This window comes from Rhinatrema bivittatum, chromosome 9 (genome assembly GCF_901001135.1).
Source record: "Rhinatrema bivittatum chromosome 9, aRhiBiv1.1, whole genome shotgun sequence".
Taxonomy (NCBI): Eukaryota; Metazoa; Chordata; class Amphibia; order Gymnophiona; family Rhinatrematidae; genus Rhinatrema; species Rhinatrema bivittatum.
The window spans coordinates 33,231,716-33,255,231 of record NC_042623.1 but is presented as its reverse complement, the minus strand read 5'-3'; the positions used below and the strand labels follow the sequence as shown (position 1 = coordinate 33,255,231).

The following is a 23,516-nucleotide window of genomic DNA, read 5'->3' as shown; positions in this document are numbered from 1 at the left end:
AATGCCCAATTACATTCAAAAAAAGACTCAAGACTTGGCTTTTCACCCTAGCCTTCGCCTAACTTTGACTTTAATCTTTCCTACCCACCCTGGTCAATTCATTATGTCTCCCACTGCTTAACAACCACAGATGCAATAACAAATCACTCAAGCCAAAGAATGTTCGCTTGTTACATGTTTGATTACTAATCTCTTGTATTTTTTTGTTTTCTGTTATTTAAATGAACTATTTCATATTGAGTTTTAAATGAGTTACATCCCAGTTCTCCTTTTCCCTGTTCTCTGTAAGACTCACATTCAGTCATTTCAATTGTTGTATGTAAACCGAAGTGTTTAGTAACTCTGTCACTAGAACCTCGGTATATAAAAATGTTAAATAAATAAATAAATAAATATATTGAAAAGCACCAGTCCAAGTACAGATCCCTGAGGGACTCCACTGTTTACCCTTTTCCACTGAGAAAATTGACCATTTAATCCTACTCTGCTTCCTGTCTTTTAACCAGTTGTAATCCACGAAAGGACATCGCCTCCTATCCCATGACTTTTTAGTTTTCGTAGAAGCCTCTGAGGGACTTTGTCAAACGCATTCTGAAAATCCAAATACACTACATCTACCGGTTCACCTTTATCCACATGTTTATTAACCCCTTCAAAAAAATGAAGCAGATTTGTTAGGCAAGACTTCCCTTGGGTAAATCTATGTTGACTGTTCCATTAAACCATGTCTTTCTATATGCTCTACAATTTTGATCTTGAGAATAGTTTCCACTATTTTTCCCGGCACTGAATTCAGGCTCATTGGTCTATAGTTACCCGGATCGCCTCTGGAGCCTTTTTTAAATATTGGGGTTACATTGGCCATTGATCAGAAATTTCATTTTTTAGTTCCTTCAGTACCCTAGGATGCATACCATCCGGTCCAGGTGATTAGCTATTTTTTAGTTTGTCAATCTGGCCTACTACATCTTCCAGGTTCACAGTGATTTTGTTCAGTTCATCTGACTCATCGCCCCTGAAAACCATCTCCGGAACTGGTATCTCCCCAACATCCTCATTAGTAAACATGGAAGCAAAGAATTCATTTAGTCTTTCTGCAATGGTCTTATCTTCCCTAAGAGCCCCTTTAACCCCTCTGTCATCTAATGGTCCAACCGACTCCCTCACAGGTTTCTTGCTTCGGCTATATTTAAAAATGTTTTTATTATGAATTTTTGCCTCTATGGCCAACTTCATTTCAAATTCTCTCTTCACCTGTCTTATCAATGTTTTACACTTAACTTGACAATGCTTATGTTTTATCATGGAAGTGCCAGTAGCGCCAGTCTTACCTTCCCCAGTGACAGTGGACCCAGTCCCAGTTTCCAGGGAAGAGGTGACTACCATGGTTCAGCAGGCCATTGTCGAGGCTTTTCGAAACTTCCAGCCTCCTTCCGTACCACCATACCGACACGACCCCAGCATCGACATCGGATCCGTTGATATTTCAGCCTTTGCTGAACAAAATCGACGCCTTGATCGGTATATTTTCTCCCCCTGCACCGACGACGCCGTTACCTCCAGTGCAACCATTGATGCCGGTGCATCCACCGGTGATTCCTTCCATTCCAATCCCAGGTTCATCGGAGGAAGATGACAGGGACTCAGATTCCATCCCAGGGCCATCGGGCCTTCCTCATCATCGAATACCGGCAAAACCATCAATGCCAGTAAAAGATCCTTCGATGCCAATGTGTCCCGGTCCATCAGGTGATACCTGGCAAACAAGGGTACAGGCAGCTTGTGATTATTTTGAAACATCTACTCGCCTATCAGCATCAGCAATTAATGCAAAGAGGTGGGCTTTGCTTAAGCCATCGGACCATCCAAGAAGTCCAGGAAAGACTGGCAGATCTCCCTTGTACTGGAGAGAATCTCTTCGGAGAAAAGATTCAGGCTACCGTCTCTCAGTTAAAAGATCACCACGAGACACTCTGCCAACTCTCCAAACTACCATTGGATCAGCCATCCTCCCTAAGAAAATCAACTAGAAGGGACACCAGGAGACCCTTCTATAGACCTAGAAGATATTATCCACCTGCTTCTTCAGCGCGTTCAAACCGTCCACCTCAAAGGGGACGTGCACGCCAATCAAAACAACAAAAAACCCAACCACCACCACAAACTGGTCCAGCAGCGGGTTTTTGAAGTCAAGAGAAACAGAGATCTTTCCATCAACCCTATGCCCCATTTACCAGTAGGAGGTTGACTCCATCATTTCAGATACCAGTGGGGTCTTATTACGAAGGACCAGTGGGTATTAGCCATACTAAATCGGGGATACCGTCTAATTTCAAAACAATACCCCCACATTCTCCACCCATTCCACTTTGGACAAGCATGGTCATCACACCTCAACTCCAAGTAGAACTCTCTACTTTGCTGACTGCCAGGGCTATCAAACCAGTTCCCTGGTCAACAAGGAAAAGGGTTCTAGTCCCGCTATTTCCTAATTCCAAAGAAAACAGGCAGCCTTCGCCCTATCTTAGACCTCCGCAATCTCAACAAATTTCTTCACAAAGAAAAATTTCGGATGGTATCTCTGGGAACCATCCTTCCATTGTTTCAACGGGGAGATTGGCTCTGTTCTCTAGATCTTCAAGACGCTTATGCATACATATCAATTTCCACACCACATCTCAAGTATCTACGATTCGTAGTGGGAAGAAATCATTATCAGTATCGAGTCCTACCATTTGGACTTGCCTCTGTTCCTCGAGTATTCACAAAATGTCTAGCAGTAGTTGCTGCACATCTAAGGAAAAACAGCATTCATGTTTTTCCATACCTAGACGATTGGCTAATCAGAAGTCCATCCAGGCAGGGAGCTCTGTCTATCTTAAGCACAATAATACTATTACACTCCCTGGGATTTCTCATCAACCATCAAAAATCCCACATCGACCCGTCTCAACTCACATTCATCGGAGCAGACCTTGACACCACAGTGGCAAAAGCTTTTCTTCCAAACGACCGTGCCAACAATCTAGTACGTTTGGCGAACTCTATAACCCAATACCTTTGGACTCCTGCACGTGAAACGTGGAGCATTTCTGAGAATGCTACCTCAAAGTTTCTGAATTTCAACTTCCTACTTAAAGCTTAAATTAGGCTTCCAGAGCTTCCCTCCCTCACTATGACTGTCATCTCCTCTCTAGCACTGTCTAAAATCCTAAGTAACACATGAGATCTTCCACCTTCACACAACACCTTGGATCCTCACACCCCCAGCAGCTCAGCTGTCTTTATTCAGGGACTGTAACTTTGAAACAGCCTTGTGGGCGCACATGTATGCGCATTTGCTGGCTTGTGCCAAAGGACGGGGCCATTTTCTAACATACAATCATACATGTGCACACAATTTTAAATGGACATGCACATGTGCACGCAAATGCTGCCTGGACCGCGTAAGTGGGGGGAATTTTATAAGGGGAGCGCACCAATGCAATTACGTTTCCCCGGTTTGCCCAGATAATTGATAGGGCTTCCTAACTCCCCCCCCCAGTTAAATAGCCTCCCTTTTACCCTGCTAGCACCAACTCTTAAAACCCTGCTCACTAGCCTATATTTTTTTATTTTATTACTTACACGCCATCCTTAGCAATAGTAAAGTTACGCAACAGGGAACCATGGCGTGCGTTTGTGCGTGTAAATACTTATGCACACGGTTCACTTTAAATGTCCCGGAACACCCCTGTCCTGCCCATGCTCTGCCCCTTTCAACTTCTTATTTGTATGCATACTGGGAGATACGTGCATACATGGGTGCCTTTTAAAATCCATGCGGCACGTGCTGGCCCGACTTCTGCGCATATCTTCTGGCTTTGGCGCAAGCCGGGTTTTAAACATTCACCCCCTAATGACTGAATCGCCAACTACAATGGATGTCCTAACCTTTCCCTCCTGAGCACGCACCCCGGATACACATTCTTGGTGCAAGAGGATATTGCATCACTTGGAGGATGGGTCCTAACTACTTCCTACCACACCAAGGTGATGCTCTCATTCCAGGTGACATTGCTGCACCAGAGCAGCACAGGGGCTGCTAGATTGGAGGTGGGTCCACTTTACTGTGTCTCTGACAGTCACCTCTGTATATTTCTGCCTCGGCTCCTTCAGGTCTTCCACTCTCTTCCAGAGATCAGACTTGTTCTCTGAGAGTCAGGAGCTCTTTATATTCAGTGTGAACATTCAGTTTCTCACCAGCTAATAGATAACCATATCTGTGATACTCTGTGAAAAAGACTGGGTAGTTTCCATCTCACTGTTGTCTGCATATTAATATTGTGGAGTTGTTAGTTATTTAACATTGCTAAGAGAGTAGGGATGCTTAATCTAATGCAAAAAATGTATTTGTATTTTGTTACTTGGGTAATCACCTGCAAAGGGGCAACAGTTAATCTGTAAAGGCAGGGTTACTCCCTTGTTCTGTCTAAATCCATGATTGACTCTTATTGTGAAAAATTTCCCTCTTTTCTTCTTAATTGGATAACATATTATATATCAAAGAATGTGCTTGGGGTAGGTGAGAGAGAGGGAGAATAGGGGGAAAAAGTCACAGAAATTAATCTAGCTTTCTCTTAAATCAAGCACACACAGAAATTAACCTAGTTCTTTTTTTTTTTTTTTTTTTATTAAGAATCCCATACAGAATTAATTTACCCTGCAATCTCTTCTCTTCCAAGCGTTGTCATAAAATTTCCCAGCAAGGCAATACTCTCAAATTCTGATCACTCACCAGTAGGACAGCTTCTACTCTCAGTTAAGAGCATATTGAGTATGTGGACAGTGTAAAATGCCAACTTGGGCTTTATCTTGCAGTGCCTGTGTAATTGCATTGTTTCATCATATTCATTCCCCTCACCCACCAGTCTACCTTTCATGTCTTTCTCTGTGTTCTACACATTCTAGGTTCTCAGGCCCTACAGTAACATTTCTAACCTGAAGGTGTGGGATTACTATATCTGGGAAACTCTCTCTGAAGTGCCGTCCTATGATTGGGAGCTGGTGCACGGCTATTACCAGCAGGTGGAAGATGCAGAGCGCCAAGACACTGGTGCACCACAGTCCAAGCGCAAGATCATCTGGCCATGCTATGATAATCGGAGCAAGGTGGAGCCTGATGCCATCACACGGCTTCTAGAGGTAAGAGCATGGTGGAGGTTTCGGCCCAGTGGAGGAGGCCACCAGAGCAGAGTGGTTCCATTACAAGGGTCTTGAAAGATACCGCAAGCCAGGCGGTCCAGTTCAGAGGCTGCACCAAGGGAGGTGGTATTCTATAGTAGTCTGAAGTTTGAGTATAAGTGTCAGGATACAGTATATGATACCACCATATGAGGCAAGAGACCAACAATGGGCCAAAAATTCTTCTTACCTCTTACTGTTACCACACTGCGGGGAGTTGGTCTGCAACGGGAGAGTAGAATCATAAGTTCTTCCTGCATTTTTTGTCCCTTTCACTCACACAGTCTTTATTATGTGCAGGTCATGGTAGCTTGAAATCAAGGCTCCTCCCCATTCAGAGCTCAAAATATTTCCACCTACTGATGCAAACACAGCTAGTGAGTGATGTCAGCCAATGGGAATGTCCCACTAGTTTTGTCAACAGCGATCACTCCCTTGCAGAAAATAACCTGTGAAATCTGAGCTAAAGCTGTTAGCAGCTTTCTAGGAAAAAACAGCAGGCTCAAGATTCTGAGCTTTTGCAGTTCCCTAGTAAAAAGTAGGCAAACCACTCAAAGGAAATAGCTACTTAAGAGAGGCTTTTTTTTTGGTAAGCAGCACCATCTAAGGTCATTTTCAGAGTAAATTGACTAGAAAAACACAAATCTTGTGTGCTGTTGCTGTTCTCCTGATGCTGTGATGTGTGCCAAAGGAGATGGAAAGCTATGCATCAGTCTGGGCATCCTCGCTTAGCCCTTCTACATTACTGAGCCACTGCGGAAAGGTCATTTTTAAACAGTCAAAATATGTTATGCTAGGTAAGGCCAGATCTGAGAGATGCCAAATGTCCTGCTTATTTGCAGGCTGCTGAAGCTTGGGTGCATTGCATTCTGTGTGAAGAAGAAACCACTCAAAGACCACTTTGGGCCATAATTTTATCTAGTTGCATAAATCAAATGATGCGTAGAAAGTCAGTCACCTTCAAAATTTGGTTGAACATCCATTAAGCATTCAAGCAATAAAACCATTTTATCGCCACATTTCTGATGACCTATTTCTTTCAGTGTCCCAAAGATGATTGTAGACTGGTGTTGGCCTTCAAAAGATTAAACAGATTTGTAGTCAGGAAGGTTTCAGAATGAATCTCTTCAAGCTATAAAACCAGATGACCCTGTTTGTTTCCTGAATTTACAAGAAACCTATCTACACATTCAATTAGGGTTGCCGATTTTCAATAGAAGATTCTGAACACTTGGAGGTGCCGAGGAAAACTTTTGCTATTTCCTTCGACATCCACACACGACTGTTATTGCCACCCCACTGTTAGTAAAATAGTAAATAACAGCAGATAAAGAGCAATCATTCAGTATCATCGTTCAGTCAATCCTCTTATTTGAGAGTGAGATCTGGGATCTATCATTAACCCCAAACTATACAGAATAGATCTGCAAGGAGCTTTGTTCAAACAAATGGTAATGGAACCCACAAGAGAGGGAGCTATACTCGATTTAGTGCTCACTAATGGAGATAATGTCTCTGAAGTCCCAGGTGGGTGCCCACCTCAGCACCAGTGATTATCAAACGGTATGGTTTAATATCACAAAAAGGATACGGAAAAGAAGCACACGGACCCAAGTTTTGCAGTTCAAAAACACAGACTGATGAAATGGGGAAGTACCTGGAGGAAGAACTAGTAGGCTGGGAGAACGAGAGATGTGGAACAACAGTGGACCTAAAAGGAGCAATTACCAAGGCAACTAATCTATATGTTAGAAAAGTAAAGAAAAGCAAAAGAAAAATGAAACCTATCTGGTTCTCCAGGGAGGTGGCTGACAAAATAAAGGCTAAAAGAACAGCGTTCAAGAAATATAAAGGGTACCAAAGGGAGGAGCACAAAGAAGAATATCTGGTAGAACTGAGGGAGACAAAGAAAGTAATCGAGACAGCAAAAAGTCAAGCGGAAGAAAGGACTGCCAAAGAGGTAAAGAGAGGTGACAAAACATTTTTCAGATACATCAGTGAAAGGAGAAAAGTTCAAAGTGGTATAGTGAAATTGAAAGGTGAAAAGGATCAATGTGTGGAGAGAGACGAAGAAATGGCAGAAATATTACACGAATACTTCAGTTCTGTGTTCACTAAAGAAGACCCTGGAAAAGGACCATCGCTAGTTAACAAGAAACTGGAGGGGAATGGAGTAGATGTAACTCCATTTACAGTAGAGAATGTATGGGAAGAGCTGGGGAAACTGAAAGTGGACAAAGCCATGGGGCCTGATGAGGTTCATCCCAGGATACTGAGGGAGCTCAGAGGTGTGCTGGCGGGTCTGCTGTGTGACCTGTTCAATAGATCCCTAGAAACGGGAGTGGTGCCGAGTGATTGGAGAAGAGCGGTGGTGGTTCCACTTCACAAGAGTGGGAACAGAGAAGAGGCTGGTAACTACAGACCAGTTAGCCTCACCTCGGTGGTGGGAAAAGTAATGGAGTCGCTGTTGAAAGAAAGAACTATCTACAGTCGGGAGAATTGCTGGACCAGAGGCAGCATGGATTCACAAGGGAAAGATCCTGTCAGACAAATCTGATTGACTTTTTTGACTGGGTAACCAAGGAATTGGATCAAGGAAGAGCACTCTGTCATCTACTTGGACTTCAGCAAAGCTTTTGATACGGTTCCGCACAGGAGACTGGTGAATAAAATAAGCTTAGGAGTGAGTGCCAAGGTGGTGGCCTGGATTGCAAACTGGTTGACGGACAGAAGACAGTGTGATGGTAAATGGAACTTACTCTGAAGAGAGAGCGGTGTTGAGCGGAGTGCCGCAAGAGTCGGTGTTGGGACCGGTCCTGTTCAATATCTTTGTGAGCGACATTGCGGACGGGATAGAAGGTAAAGTTTGTCTTTTTGCGGATGACACTAAGATCTGCAACAGAGTGGACACGCCGGAAGGAGTGGAGAGAATGAGACTGGATTTAAAGAAACTGGAAGAGTGGTCGAAGATATGGAAGCTGAGATTCAATGCCAAGAAGGTGCAGTGTCATGCATATGGGGTGTGGAAATCCGAATGAACTATATTTGATGGGGAGAGAAGGGCTGATGTGCACGGGGCAGGAGAGAGACCTTGGGGTGATAGTGTCTAATGATCTGAAGTCGGCGAAACAATGTGACAAGGTGATAGCTAAAGCCAGAAGAATGCTGGGCTGCATAGAGAGAAGAATATTGAGTAAGAAAAGGGAAGTGATTATCCCCTTGTACAGGTCCTTGGTGAGGCCTCACCTGGAGTACTGTGTTCAGTTCTGGAGACCGTATCGCCGAAGGGACAGAGACAGGATGTAGGTGGTCCAGAGAAGGGCAACCAAAAAGGTGGAGGATCTTCATCAAATGACTTATGAGGAGAGATTGAAGAATCTAAATATGTACACCCTGGAGGAAAGGAGGAGCAGGGGGTGATATGATACAGACTTTCAGATACTTGAAAGGTTTTAATGATCCAAAGACAACTACAAACCTTTTCCGTTGCAAAAAAATCAGCAGAACCAGGGGTCACGATTTAAAACTCCAGGGAGGAAGACTCAGAACCAATGTCAGGAATTATTTCTTCACGGAGAAGGTGATGGATGCCTGGAACGCCCTTCCGGAGGAAGTGGTGAAGACCAAAACTGTGAAGGATTTCAAAGGGGCGTGGGATAAATACTGTGGATCAATAAAGTCTAGAGGATGTGAATGAAGAGAAGAGGCAAGGGGGTGGCTTGCGGGAATGATGGCTACTACCTGGAGATGAATATCCTTATTCAATAAACATACACACGGTTAATGCAACTCCAACATTGCTCTATGCTTCAATGGCAAGAGGAAATGTGGAAAAAAGGATTTGCATCCACATAAAAGCAAGGGAGTAGCTTGCTTGTTACGGCGGTTACTACCCCAAACCACAAATACCTGATGCTTCACTTTCAATGCATATCCAGCATAGCTCTCTGCTTCAACAGCAGAGGGAATGAAGAAAAGATGTTTTATATTCAGACATCTACCAACAAGGACTGAATTACATAGTCTGGGTAAAACAAGCATTGGTGTAGCTTGCTTGCTACAGCGGTTACTACCCCAAATCAAGCCTGATACTTAAGTTAGAATACATATCCAGCGCAGCTCACTGCTTCAACGGCAGGGGGAATGAAAGGAGGATTTATATTCAAACAACCAACAAAGACTGAATTCACAGGCTGGATAAACAAGAGTGGGGACTAGCTGGCTTATTACAGCAGTTACTACCCCAAACCAATTAGCTGGATACTTCACTCATATGCAGCTCCAACACTGCTATCTACGATGGCGGGGGTGGAAGGGAAATAGAACCAAAAATGTATTTAAAGGGACAAGAGTAACAGAAAAGTATGAAAACAAAAAGTGTGAAAGCTTGCTGGGCAGACTGGATGGACCATTTGGTCTTCTTCTGCCATCATTTCTATGTTTCTGTAGAAATCCTGCACTAACAGTTCTGCAAACAAATATTCTGTGTCCATAGAAATACCTCTAATAAGAGTGCAGAGCAGAACTAGGATGTTTCTCCATCATACAAAAAAACAAAAATCAAATTTTGGCATTTTATTAACAGTGAGATGCCAGGCATTCTGTGAAGCAACACAAAATCTTGCAAAAAGTGCACTAAGCACAAATGTAGCAAACCTGCCATCCCCAAACAGCACTAACATCCAGAACTCAAACAGCAATAACCCTACCTATAAAAAAGTACTGCAAATATACAATATGCTCTAGAACCATCAATATAGCTCCTCCTAGGAAAACAGAAGAAAGACACCTATTTATCCCTACACAAAAACTACATATATATAGTATAGTTTCTCCTAGGACAAGCAGGATGGTAGTCCTCACAGATGGATGACATCATCAGATGGATCCTGGCACGGAAAACTTTTCAGTTTCTAGAAGCTTTGACTGGCACAGTGAGCATGCCCAGAATGCCTCGCGACCATGCGAGGTCTCCTTCAGTCTCTTTTTCCACAGTGCAGTTCTTCGCGGTTTGTTGGAGCTCTGCTTCATTCTCTTTTTTTCTGCTCATTTCGGGATTTTTTCCTTGTTCCATCAACGGGTCCCCCTTCGTGGTTGGAGCCTCTCCTCAGTGTGTGGTAGGAAAAACATTTCCCTGTACGTACCAGGATCAGTCCAGACTGCTGGTTATGCCTCTCTTCCAGCAGATGGAGTCAGAGAAAAACTGAAAAGCACCCCCATATAACCCGATGTGCCACCTGTGATCCTCCAGTATACTCTGACTCCAGCAGATGAGGATGGCATAACCTGCGGACCTGATCCTTTTAGAAAATTGTTTTTGATTACTTAGTTGTAGTCAGTTTATTTTCATTCTACCTTTGGCTAATCAACATTCTGTAAGTTACAAAAAAAAATAAAAATCTGAGCACTATTTAAGGGCAGGCAAGGCTGGGCAGTGCCCTAAAGCCTTTATACCCGGAGTTTTGCCCCTTTCCCAATGAGTTTAGAGGGGGAGATTTACCGGTGGGCTGGTCCCTCTCCCTTTCTCCATCCCCTCCTATACAGTTCCAGAGACGGCTCATTCCTCTGGGTGCTAGTGCTGTGTAGTGACAGCAGAGAAGTGATTCCCCTGCTTGGTGGCTGACAAAAATAAATAAATAAAAAGTAAAAGCAGTTTTTAAGACTTTGACGGGTAAAATTTTAAGTGCTCTCTACCTTTTCTTGTCAGCCCCAGCCTGCCAATTTTCTCCCGGGCCTCCGGAAGGGGTGGATTTTTCACCTGATTCGGGTTGCATTTTCGCGTGCTTTTTGCTGCCGCGCGGATCACATTGTGCAGCCTGTGGGGAGCTGGCACTCCGGGTCTCCCGCGAAGGCCTCTGCTCCCGATGCATTCCTGGGGGCGAGGGGCCTTCGCCACGGCAGATTTCGGGGCAAAAACTGTCTGTGCTGCGATTGCACTGCTCGGGGAGCAGGAAGGCAGCCAGGGGACAGGGCATTGCTCCGTGCCTGATTGCATCGGGAGCGGCGGCCATTTTGCCTGACCACGATGTGCAGGAATTGGAGGGAGGAGATACCCTCTGCTTTCCCCGCCCTCACTCAGTTCTCAAAGGCATCGGGTGTTGCAGCCTGACGTAGCTCCTCCTTCAGCATTACCTCAGGACTCCGCTCCTTCCGCAGGGTGGCCCTTAAAGCGACAGCACCCATTTTCTTCACAGTTTGTCTTGCTGATGCATAAAGCATATTTATAAGCGGAAGGTGTTTGGGAGGAGCAGCTCCCTCCGGCTAAGGTTTTAGGCCAGCTGAGGGACAGAGCGGGGCTGGTCTATGGCTTCCCCGTCCGGTTCCAGATATAGGGCTCCCAATACCCTCCTATCCTCTGGATCCCGTCGTCCCACACCCTCCCTTAGGGGATCGGGGTACCAATGTAGATGGGGCCGCTCCGCTAGAGGGGGATGATCCACAGGTGCTCCGTTTGTTCCGTAAAGAGGAACTGGACCCGTTAATCTCTAACGTGCTTCAGGAGCTGCAGATTTCAGCTCCGCAACAGGTGACTGATTCTTCTCTGGGAGACTCGGTTTTATCGGGACTTCGTGGTCAGCCTCAGACTTTTATCCCAGATTGATAGTCCTCACATATGGGTGACATCATCAGATGGAGCCCTGGTACGGAAAACTTCTGTCAAGAGTTTCTAGAAACTTTTGACTGGCACACTGAACCTGCTGAGCATGCCCAGCATGCCATGATATTCTCAGCCACAGGTATCTCCCTTCAGTCTCTTTTTTTCCGCCTTGCTGTAAGCAAAGCAGATCAAGAGCTCTGGGAAATTTTCCCTCACTTTTTCCTTAAGGGAAGAAAACTTTTTTCAGTCACATTTTCATCATTATCGGTTCTCCCTTCGACATAGTCTCGGTGAGTACATTTTTTGCTTAGTTTTCGGTCGATTCCGGTTACCTCACTAACGGTCCCCGCCGGTCATCGACCGTTATTAGGCCAAATTTTTTATCATGGCCTCCAGCTTCAAAAAATGACTGGATTGTAACCGGACTATGTCGATTACCAACCCACATTATGTCTGCGTTCTGTGTCTGGGATCAGGCCACGATGTCCGGGCTTGTTCAACCTGTGCCCAGATGACACTGAAGGGCAGGCTTGCCCGTTTGGACAAGATGGAAGAATTGTTTTAAAAAATCCCATTGTCATTGTCGACATCGTCCCCAAGAATAACACCTCCTTCGGTAACTAAACATCGAGGCGAAAAAAGGCCCGATGACCTTCCGTCACAGTCTATATCCTCGATAGCGTCTTCTTCGGCATCGAAGGATCATCGAGAGAAAAAACGACATCGCCATTGATCCATCGACCCATTGGATGGTAAGGCATCGACATTGAAGAACATCGAACCGATGCCAAAGAAAGTCCGTGTACTGGAGCCAACTCCACTGGTTGTACACGAACCGAGGTGCTCTCCACCGGGCTCGGTGTCAGAGGATGTGCCACCACGAGTAATCGTGGAAGTGCCAATAGCGCCAGCCGTACTTTCCCCAGTGACAGTGGACACAGTCCCAGTTTCCTGGGAAGAGGTGACTAGTATAGTCCAACAAGCCGTCGTCGAGGCTTTACGGAAATTCTAGCCTCCGACAGTACCATCGGTACCGGCACCGACTCCGGCATCGGACCAATCGATATTTCAGCCTTTGCTGAACAAACTTGACGCCTTAATAGGAATCTTTCCTCCGGCACCGATTCCACCGATGCAGCCATCGACTCCATCGATGCCGATGCACCCACCGATGACTCCTACCATCCCGATTCCAGGTTCATCGGATGAAGACGATAGGGATTCGGATGCTGTCCCAGGGCCATCGGACCTTCACCGACATCGAGTGCCGAAGGAATCCTTGATGCCACTCAAAGATCCTTCGATGCCAATGCGTCCAGGTCCATCAAGTGACACCCGGCATCAATTCCCACCGATGCCATCGAGGCCCATCGATTCTCCATCCATGCCCTCATTACCAATGAAGCCAAAACAGATTCCATCAAAATCTGCTTTTAAATCAAAGCATCATATACAGCCAGAGGACCCCGACTCGCCTTATCATCCTCAGTATACTCCATGGAAGGATGTCGATACCGATACAGAGTCAGAGGAATTGCAATCTGAGCCCTCTATACCAGAGGAAAGAAAAAAATCCCCTCCTGAAGATTTGTCCTTTACAAATTTCATTAAAGAAATGGCGGACACAATTCCCTTTGAATTGATAACGGAGGAAGATGCCAGACATAAGGCCCTAGAAGTCCTTCAAGTCGTGGATGCACCAAAGGAAATAATGGCAATTCCGATCCATGAAGTCCTTTTGGAACTACAACAATGAATGTGGGAACATCCCTGCTCAGTACAAGCAGTGAATCGCAGAACAGATGCCACTTATTTAGTGCAACATGCTCCAGGGTACCAAAAGCCCAAACTGCTTCATCATTCGGTAGTCGTGGAATCGGCTCAGAAAAAAGCCCGAAAACAAAAACCTCACTCATCTGCTCCACCAGGAAAAGAGCAACGGTTCTTAGATACCTTAGGAAGGAAAGTTTATCAAGGCTCCATGCATTACGGCATACCAGCTTTATATGACACAATACCAAAGAAACTTGTGGAAGCAAGTACAGGGTATTGTTGATGACCTTCCTCAGCAACAACAACTAGCTTTGAGTACACTAGTTGCAAAGGGATTGGAATCTGGGAAACAGGAGGTGCGAGCAGCTTATAACATAAGAACATAAGAAATTGCCATGCTGGGTCAGACTAAGGTCCATCAAGCCCAGCATCCTGTTTCCAACAGAGGCCAAATCCAAGCCACAAGAACCTGGCAATTACCCAAACACTAAGAAGAACCCATGCTACTGATGCAATTAATAGCAGTGGCTATTCCCTAAGTATAATTGATTAATAGCCATTAATGGACTTCTCCTCCAAGAACTTATCCAAACCTTTTTTGAACCCAGCTACACTAACTGCACTAACCACATCCTCTGGCAACAAATTCTAGAGCTTTATTGTGCATTAAGTGAAAAAGAATTTTCTCCGATTAGTCTTAAATGTGCTACTTGCTAACTTCACGAATGCCCCTTAGTCCTTCTATTATTCGAAAGTGTAAATAACTGAGTCACTTCTACTCGTTCAAGACCTCTCAGCTTCTCGAGCAGTCTGAGCCTGTGAAGAAAAGGAAGCAGCCAGACACAAAGCTGTCCTTGAAACGTAGGAAAGGAACCCCATCCGAAAGGATAACCAGATGAAGGCTGCCACACACCCTGACTGGAGGAGCCAAACGGGATCCCCATATCAAAACCAGACGACCAAGAACCAGCCGGGCTGCTCCAGCTACCCCCCAACTGGAGAAGGCAGCCTCCTTGGGAAACAAGCCCCTGACCAAGGCACCGTGGGACCTCCTCAGGAAGATAATGACCCAAAGCATCCCAAAAACCCCTTCTATTCACACTGCCTGATTTCCCCAATCGGCAGCTGCATCAGGAAAGATGGCCCACCTTTCCCCCATCATTGCCTCAGCACTGGGGCGCGAAGGCACCCACACTGGCCATAAGCTGCTCAACCTCCCTTGTCCCGCATCAGCAGTAGCACCCACACAAGCCCCTGAAGCCCGACCCTCTGCAGGAGTCAGCAAAGAGACACACGGTACAGCAGGAAAAGGTAATCCTGTCTGACCTGCAGCAGAGGCAGCAACCACAGGATGCTGAGACTCTACTGCCACATCACCCAATCCCTCATCAACACCTCCTCCCCCCCCCCCCCCCATGAGGCGAAAAAGAGCAGACCCGGACATAGCCCGTGCCACTTCAGCAGCCGCAGTCTTTCCCCCCCCGAAGTAGTCAATCCAGGGCTACGAGCTCGAGAACACGCTCCACATCCTCCCGATATGCCGCAGTAACTCCCACCCTCACCATTCGAATGCGCCGGCAGAACCAATTCTCCTCCCCCTCTGGACGCGCCAGCTGGCACACTCATCAAGAAAATTGCAGAGTCATCGGTAGGCCCCAGCGGACCACTCACGCCAACACTCATCAGACCGCTCCCACCAAAATCATCCGCTGCTGCAACTATGTTCATGCTGACCTCCGGCTCTGCCAACTCAGCCTCCTCTGACTCCATGGCTCAGCACAAGTAGGAAAAAAAAGACCTCCGATTAGAAAACAAAGCAACAAGGGCAAAAAAGATGCAGCGGCAGCACAGTGATGGCAGGCAAGGATGCTTGACTGTCGCGACTGACCAGAAAACCGCCCGACTCCTCCCCTTCCCTGAAAGCTCTGCACCCTGGGAGCCAATCAGCTCCCACCCCTGACTGGTTTGAATCCAAACCACAATAGCACACTATCCTAACGGACTGGAAATTCCAGTCCGCCATCCCCCAATAGCCCCCCCCCCCCCCGGCTTGCTCATAAAGTGAACCTGGCCCCCATATTACTACGGGCAAGCAGGTACAAGAACTGCCTGCCCATCCTAGACGGCTAACACATCAATACTGGACTTGTTCCAAGTTTGTATCTTTTGTAAAGCACTACAGATATTTGAGCTTTTTAGAGGAAGAGTTCTGTGTATCATAGTAAAATACGCTTCTGATTGTGGTTAATGCAGTTCATGTAGCTGGGATTAAAAAAAGATTAGTATAAGTTCTTGGAGGAGAAGTCCATTACCTGCTATTAATCGAGTTGATTTAGAAAATAGCCACTGCTATTACTAGCAACAGTAACATGGGATAGACTTAGTTTTTGGGTACTTGCCAGGTACTTATAGCTTGGATTGGCCACTGTTGGAAATAGGATGCTAGGCTTGATGGACTCTTGGTCTGACCCAGTATGGCATGTTCTTATGTTCTTATCTTTCCCCATGTCTACTTGGGAATGCTGACAATTTAGAATGGAAGAATTTCTTACCAAGTTAATTTTGGTTCTGTTTCTTTATCCACTATTTTGGTGTTTGGGTAATTTCCAGGTTCTTGTGGCCTGGTTTGGCCTCTGTTCGAAACAGGATGCTGGGCTTGATGGACCCTTGGTCTGACCCAGCATGGCAATTTCTTAAGTTCTTATGGACCAGCCTATCCATTTCTTTCATTGTAATTAAACTTGTCATGTTGGAGAAGACCTCAGTTTAACTGGCACAATGAGCAACAACATGTGCAATGCAGATTTAAAAAAAGAGAGAGGCTTATGGTGCTCTAAAATAATCTGTGGAACTTCTGTCTCCTCCCTCTGGTGGAAAGAATAAAGCCCTCTAATTCAAAATATGTGAAGACTTGCAGGACCAGAGTTAATAGCTAATTTTTGCTGTAAACCTCTTCTGCCACTGGCTGCTTAATTTGATCATTTGTGACTTACTTAAAAAGTTTAACTGAGATTGGCAATAGTATTCATAACAGATCTACCCTCTAACCAGTCAGATTTCATGCTGATTTTGTGTTTGCCCAATAGGAATTGCAGAATTTAGAAATGGAGCTGGGTCATGTTACAGACCGATGGAAGGACATTTGGGACAAGATCAAGGCTACGCAGCGTACAGAGTCAAAACAGGAGAGCAGGGTATGTTTTTGGTAACTGTATCTATATCGTGAAAGGACAGTAGGGCATGTTCTCATAATATAGTAACAAAATGGATGTCAGTAGATAAAAACTAATTGGCCCATCCAGTCAGCCAAGTTATTTCAGGCCACACTAGGGATGTGCATTCATTTAAAATGAAATAGGAAATATCATAATTTCCTATTTTGTTTTTTTTTTTTTTTAAGATAGAAAAAAATCACAATTTCATGGGTTTTTCTAATTTTTTTGTGCCCAAAAAAGCAACATAGAAAAAAAAAAAGCTAACAGGCCCCTCCCCCAACCTTTCCCATTTGTTAAAATTTTCACGCTCTTGACCCCCCCCAGACTCATAAAAATAAATGATCTAGTGGGAGCCCGGAAGAGGAGCGCTTCCGGCCCTGGCAGCAGCCATCATTCAAAATGATGCAAGCTGTCCTTTGCCCCTGTTATGTGACAGGGGTTATCATGTCACATGATAGGGGCAGCGGATGGTGAGTCCATTTTTCAGAATTATCTGTGGTTTAAGGAAGTACTGCATGCTATTTGCAAATAGTACACAATTTCTTCCTAAACCAAAAAACGAAACGAAAAAAACTTTTACAGGGGAAACCTGAAATGACACTCATGAAATGAAAAGCTAGACGAAACAAACATTTTTTTTTGTGCACACCTAATCTGCACTGCTAAGGAAATATCCCAGAAACAGCGGGTGCGTTCTGGGTAACAGTATCTACACCATAAGTGGAACATTGACCTTCCCTCATACTGCCTTATTGCTACATAGGTAGCTGTAATTGAAGCCAGACACCAAGTTCCTCTGTATACCATAGGTACAAAGAGATATGGCCAATAGTGGAAAGAGAACATAGACTGTACGCTGTCAACAAAACCTGTTTCTTCTTTTGTCACTACCTGTACAGCAGACATCCTCTTCCCTGCTTATGTCCTCTAATGTATCCCACCACCGACGTTCTTTGGGGGTTTACCTGCAAGAGAGTGGTGTGGGCTCCACTATTAACCTCAGCTTGGACAGTGACAATAGTACCAGTTCAACCCCAGCCAGTGGGAAGCTGGGAGGTAGAAAGAGCACCAGCACCCTCTACAGTCAGTTCCAGATGTCAGAGAGTGAGAACAGGTGAGAAGGCTGATTGTGTTGTGATACTGGTACAGTGTGTGTATGTATATATGTATATACTGTTACTGTGACACTGATTCCTTATAACATGAGTGGTACTGTGTGTGAATATATACTGTCAGGCTGTCAATGAACTCTTATATAGTGGGAGATACCAAGAATCTTGTAAACCTGATTTCCTGTACATACCCAGACTCCTGGGTTTTGCCTCCCTTCCAGCAGATGGAGACAGAGAAAGATTTGCAGGCACCACTTTTTTACTTAGTGTGCCTCCTGTAGCTCCTCAGTATTTCTGTGTCTTCAGCAGATGGAGGAAGTACAAACCTGCAGTTCTGTACCTAAGGGTTAACAAAAAAAAAAGGAAATTGGGGAAAAAGAGAGGATAGTATAGGAGGAATTCCCTCCCAAGACATTGGCAGGTTCTGGTGGGACCTTCCCTCCTGGTTTTAGAGGAGGATGAGCAGGGACCCTTGATTGCTCGCTGATCCATGCCTAAAAGTCTTGGGAGAAGCCTTTGCTACCCTTCAGATAAGCTATTGGGTTTGCTGTTTTTCTGTGCTGTAAAGTTTTTACAAAAAAAAAAGGAAAAAGGCAGTGAGTATTTTTTCTTGTTTGTGTTCATCGGTGGCAGAAGGGCTCCTGTTAAGTGGTGAACTCTTGTTGCGGCTCCCAGCATATTCTCCTGTTCTGGCATGTGCCACGTGGTCAAAATCTGGCTGGGCCATGCTGCATGCCTGCTGATGTGCCACATGTGGAGAGAGTGCTGCATGCCTCTCTCGAGCCAGCCGCTGTCACCAATGCCCTTCTGGTGGGGAGGACATGGGGGGACTGCAATGGTATCTTCATCGCAGCGCAGGTCTGGTGGGCCTACAGGTGCAATCACAGATAACAAAGAGCAGTGCTGCGAACCTATTCGCTCAAAACGCCAAAAAATCACAAAAGGTATCGCCAAATTTTCTTTCAGAATGCTCTTCACCTTTAGCCAGACTGATCATATGAAATACATTTTAGTGGAAAAACGGGACCGCATCAACAAGCCTTTGACGAAGTGCTCAGTGCCTCACCAAGCCGTCCGGTCTTTTCAATCATTTGCAGCCCGTCAGAAAATATTTTACCAAAGATGATACACCATCCGGTGCTCTTCAACACAGAAACATAATAATAATTATATGGATATTTGTATCAATGTTTAAATATGCCCTTTCAATAAATCTTATGTTAGTTGGGAAGATGACTCTTATGATTTCAATATAGATGACTCGACAGTGGCCGTGTTTCGCAGCCACTCGGCTGCTTCATCAGGAGTCAGATGTCACAAAGAGAGTCTATGAAAAAACCAAAATTATTTCACAATCTATTAGTAGAATAGAATTGTGAAATATTTTTTGTTTTTTCATAGACTCTGTTTGTGACATCTTTGACTCCTGAGGGGCTGCAAATGATTAAAAAGACCGGACGGCTTGGTGAGGCACTGAGCACGTCAAAGGTTTGCTGATGTGGTCCCGTTTTTCCACTAAAATTTATTTCATATGATCAGTCTGGCTAAAGGTGAAGAGCATTCTGAAAGAAAATTTGGCGATACCTTTTGTGATTTTTTGGGCCTACAGATGCAACATGGGAGACTTGATCCATTCCCGTTCGACACAGGAACGGCGGCCATTTTGGAGACCTTCGCGGCAATGGCACAGACAGCAGCAGGGGGAGGGGATCTCCCGCCTGCGCTTTCTCCGGTTGATCTTTCCGTGGAGGAGGCTCGGGGGCCCATGGTGGCCAGTCAGAGGAGGAACAAGATCCTCTGGAAGAGGATTGGGAGGGTTCCTCCCCTTTTTCGCGGGAATTTGTTTTGTTGCTGCACAAAGCCTTCTTGGCCTGCAAGGCAGTGGAGTGACCCTGTCCTAAATGGAGAATGGCAGAACCTCCCCCCAGAAAGAAGTCCAGATATTCAGGGGCTTCAGAGGCAAAAAAGATTCAGGGTGTCCTTGGTCCTTCTGGGTCAGTGGTCACTGAGGAGGTTTCCTCGGAGGAGTCTGATCAGGGCCTGCCATCTGGGGATGGTTCTCCTGATGCTGATCCTTCTCACTTTCCACAGGATCCGGAAAAGGACACAGGAAAGGTCCCAACAATGCAGGGTGATGATCGCAATGTAGTTTGCCTGTTTCAATGGGAGGAGCTTGGGGCCCCTGATCCCACTGGTCCTGGCAGAACAGGAGCAGGCTGACCTAGAGGAGATGGATCTGGTCATGACTGGCTTGAGGGGTCCAGCCAAGACTTTCCCCTTTCACAGGTCGGTTAAAGAGTTGGTGGTCAGGGAGTGGGAAGCTCTGGAGACTGGCCTTAAGGTTAGCAGGGCCATGGATAGGCTTTATCCTTTGCCTAAAGACACTCTGGCGCTCTCAAGGATGCCGAAAGTGGATGCTTCGATCTCTGCCATTACAAAAAGGACCACCATTCTGGTAGCTGGTGCAGCAGCTCTTAAGGATTTGTAGGACAAGGAAGCTCAAGGTGCATCTCAAGACTTTTGAGGTGTCTGCTCTTGGCATCCGTGCAGCAGCTTTATGCTCTGGGCTAGTTTGAGATGGGTGCAGCAGTTGCAGAATGACAGTTATGTCACCCTAGGAGTCCAAACAGATGGAACAATTGGAGGCTGCAGTGTTTTTGGTGCGGACGCATGTCTTTCAGGACTATGATGTTCACAGTCTCAGCTAGGAGGCTTCTTTGGTTATGACACTGGTCAGCAAAAGTTTCGTCAAATACTCAACTGGGAGTATTGCCTTTTAAGGGCAAACTTCTGTTCGGGGAAGACTTGGAGCAGCTGATAAAGCATCTGGGAGATAAAGTGCACAAGCTACCTGAGGACAAGCCAAAAGAATCCAAAGGATTTCTCCCTGTGTGCTATTGTTTTCGGGGGCAAAGGCGTTTCCGTCAGAGCAGGGCTCCAGCTGTTGGCGAACAGCAGTACTTAGGGAGGTCGCAGTCCTGGAATTTGCCATTTTGTTGGGTGCACGATGGCTCCGGCCAAGGTAGTGACGGAGCCAAGCTTGCGCAGTGAGGCGAGGCCGGCACCCTACTCAGTCCCTGTCATCAGGGGACTCTTGAGTCATTTTTACAAGGAGAGGGTCAAAATCATGTCAGACCAGTGAGTTCTAAGCATGATAGGACAAGGCTACGCTTTAGAATTTGCTCGGCCACTCAAAAACCTGTTTATGGTATCCCCTTGTGCCTTGGAGAAGAAGCTAATTGTTCAGCAGACCATACAGCGGCTGTGGATGCTGGGGGCCATTATTCCCATCCCCCCAGGACGAGCAGGGGATGGGGCGTTATTCCATTTATTTTGTGGTGCCAAAAAAGGAAGGATTTTTTTCGTCCAGTTCTAGATGTAAGGTGAATGTAGCTGTCCAGATTTCCCATTTTCGGATGGGAGAGTCTGAGGTCCATCATAGTGCGGTGAGAAGTGGGGAGGCCTGAGTGCCCAGGGTCTGGGATTATTTGCATGTTTTCGCTTCAATGGCCTCGACTTGGAGTTGGTCCCTTGAGTGTTTGCTCATATGAGACCTCTACAGAAAGCGTTGCTATCCCAGTGGGATCCGATTTCAGAGCAGTTTCATCTTCCACTATCGCTTACAGTGTCTGCCAGGTCCAGTCTTTTGTGGTGGCTTGGCCGGGACCATTTGTGCCATGGGGTGGACTTCAAGGTGCCTCAGTGGATGGTAGTGACTACCGATGGCAGGCTCTTTGGTTGGGGGGCTTTGTGTCAGTCCCAGTTGGTGCAAGGCTAGTGGTTGGCGAAGGAAGCGGCCTGGTCCATCAGTCGTCTAGAGACTAGAGTGGTGCAATTGGCTCTGAAGGAGTTTCTTCCTCTCTTGCACAATTGTTCAGTCAGTCTTGTCAGACAATGCAATGACGGTGGCCTACATCAACCACCAGGGAGATACCAAGAGTCTAGTGGCAGCTCTTGAAGCGGAGACACAGATGTCCTGGGCAGAGTGGCACCTGGCCTCAATAGCGGCCTTGCATATAGGGAGTCCAACAATGTGCAAGTGTATTTTCTCGACAGTTGTATCCCTGAGAACTGGAGCAATTGGAGAAAGCAGTGACCCTGGTTTCTTGCAGATGGGGCATGCTTCATGTGGATCTGATAACTCGGAGGAATGCCAAAGCACCGCATTTCTTCAGTCACAGAAGAGATCGCGGAGCGGAAGGTGTTGATGCCCTGGTGCTTCCCTTGCCACACGACGTTCTGATCTATGTATTTCCTCCCTAGCCTCTGGTGGGCAAGGATGCAAGGAGAATAGAGGCCCACCCAGGAAAGGTGGTTCTCATGGCTGCAGGATGGCCACGAAGCCCTTTGTTTGCAGATCTGGTCAGTCTAGCAGTGGACAGCCCCTTGAGGCTGGGCCATCTACCAAATCTTCTACGGCAGGGTCCTATATTTTGAGATCAAGTGGATCACTTTTGTCTAGTGGCTTGGCTTTTGAAAGGAGGCATTTAAGAAAGAATATCCTGAGGATGTTATTCCTACTCTGTTGCGGGCTTGTAAGACCTCTACTTCCTTGGCATATGTCTGGGTTTGGAGGGTCTTCGAGTCTTTGTGTACGAAGCAAGTGGTTGATCCTTGGCGAGCATCTGTGGTGCAGTTACTGGCCTTTTTGCAGAGATAACTGTCGAAAGGTTTGTCCTTTAGTTCCCTGCTGGTGCAGGTATTGGCCCTGGCCTGCTTGTGGGGCAAGGTTCATGGAACAACTCTGGTTGCGCATCCAGATGTGGTTCGTTTCTTTCGAGGGGCAAAGCATTTGCACCCCCTTATTCGTAAGGTGTGCCCTGCTTGGAGCCTTAACTTCGTCCTCAAGGAAATGTGTGAGGCACTGTTTGAGCCTCTTAAGAGGGCCACCATAAAAGATCGGACTTTGAAGGTGGTTTTCTTGGTGACAATTTGTTCAGCCAGTAGAGTATCTGAACTTCAAGCCCTGTCATGTAGGGAACCCTTTTTTATGGATTCCAGAGTCTCTCTGAGGACTGTTCATCTTTTCTGCCAAAGGTAGTTTCAGCGTTCCACTTAAGTTAGCCAGTGGAGCTTCTGGCCTTTACAAATCTGCAGTTTGGTGTGCCTCATGCAAAGGAGCTAAGATGTCTGGATGTCAGAAGGGCTTTGTTGTGGTATCTAGAGGTCACTAACAGTTTGATTGTCAGAAAGCGTCAAAGGCCACGATAGCACATTGGTTGAAGGAGTCTATTGGTTCCGCATATATCTGTCCTGGTCGCCCTATCCTGAAGGGGTTAAGGGCTCATTCTACCCATTCCTAAGTGGCCTCCTGGGTAGAGTGCCTACTGGTTTTGCTGCAAGAGATTTGCGGGGCGTCTACTTGGAAATCTTTACATACCTTTGCCAGACACAACCGATTGGATGTTCAGGCCCCAGACATCTGCAATTTTGGTGAAAGTGTTTTTCGAGCGGGACTCAGTCTCACCCCGGTTAGGGAAGCTTTGGTACATCCCAGGACTCTGGACTGATCTGGGTACGTACAGAGAAAGGAAAATTTGTTCTTACCTGCTAATTTTCATTCCTGTAAGTACCACAGATCAGTCCAGAATCCCA

General features: G+C 46.0%; 1 protein-coding gene across 1 annotated transcript in view; it reads left to right on the top strand.

Annotated features, from left to right (window-relative positions):
- The window catches only part of SBF1 (SET binding factor 1), a 342,170-nt gene that overhangs the window by 299,089 nt on the left and 19,565 nt on the right, over positions 1–23,516 (top strand). Inside the window, exons 36-38 of the mRNA XM_029615648.1 lie at positions 4,951–5,184; positions 16,681–16,788; positions 17,712–17,923. Coding sequence (XP_029471508.1) covers positions 4,951–5,184; positions 16,681–16,788; positions 17,712–17,923 — 554 coding nt within the window. The remainder of the gene's footprint in view (positions 1–4,950; positions 5,185–16,680; positions 16,789–17,711; positions 17,924–23,516) is intronic.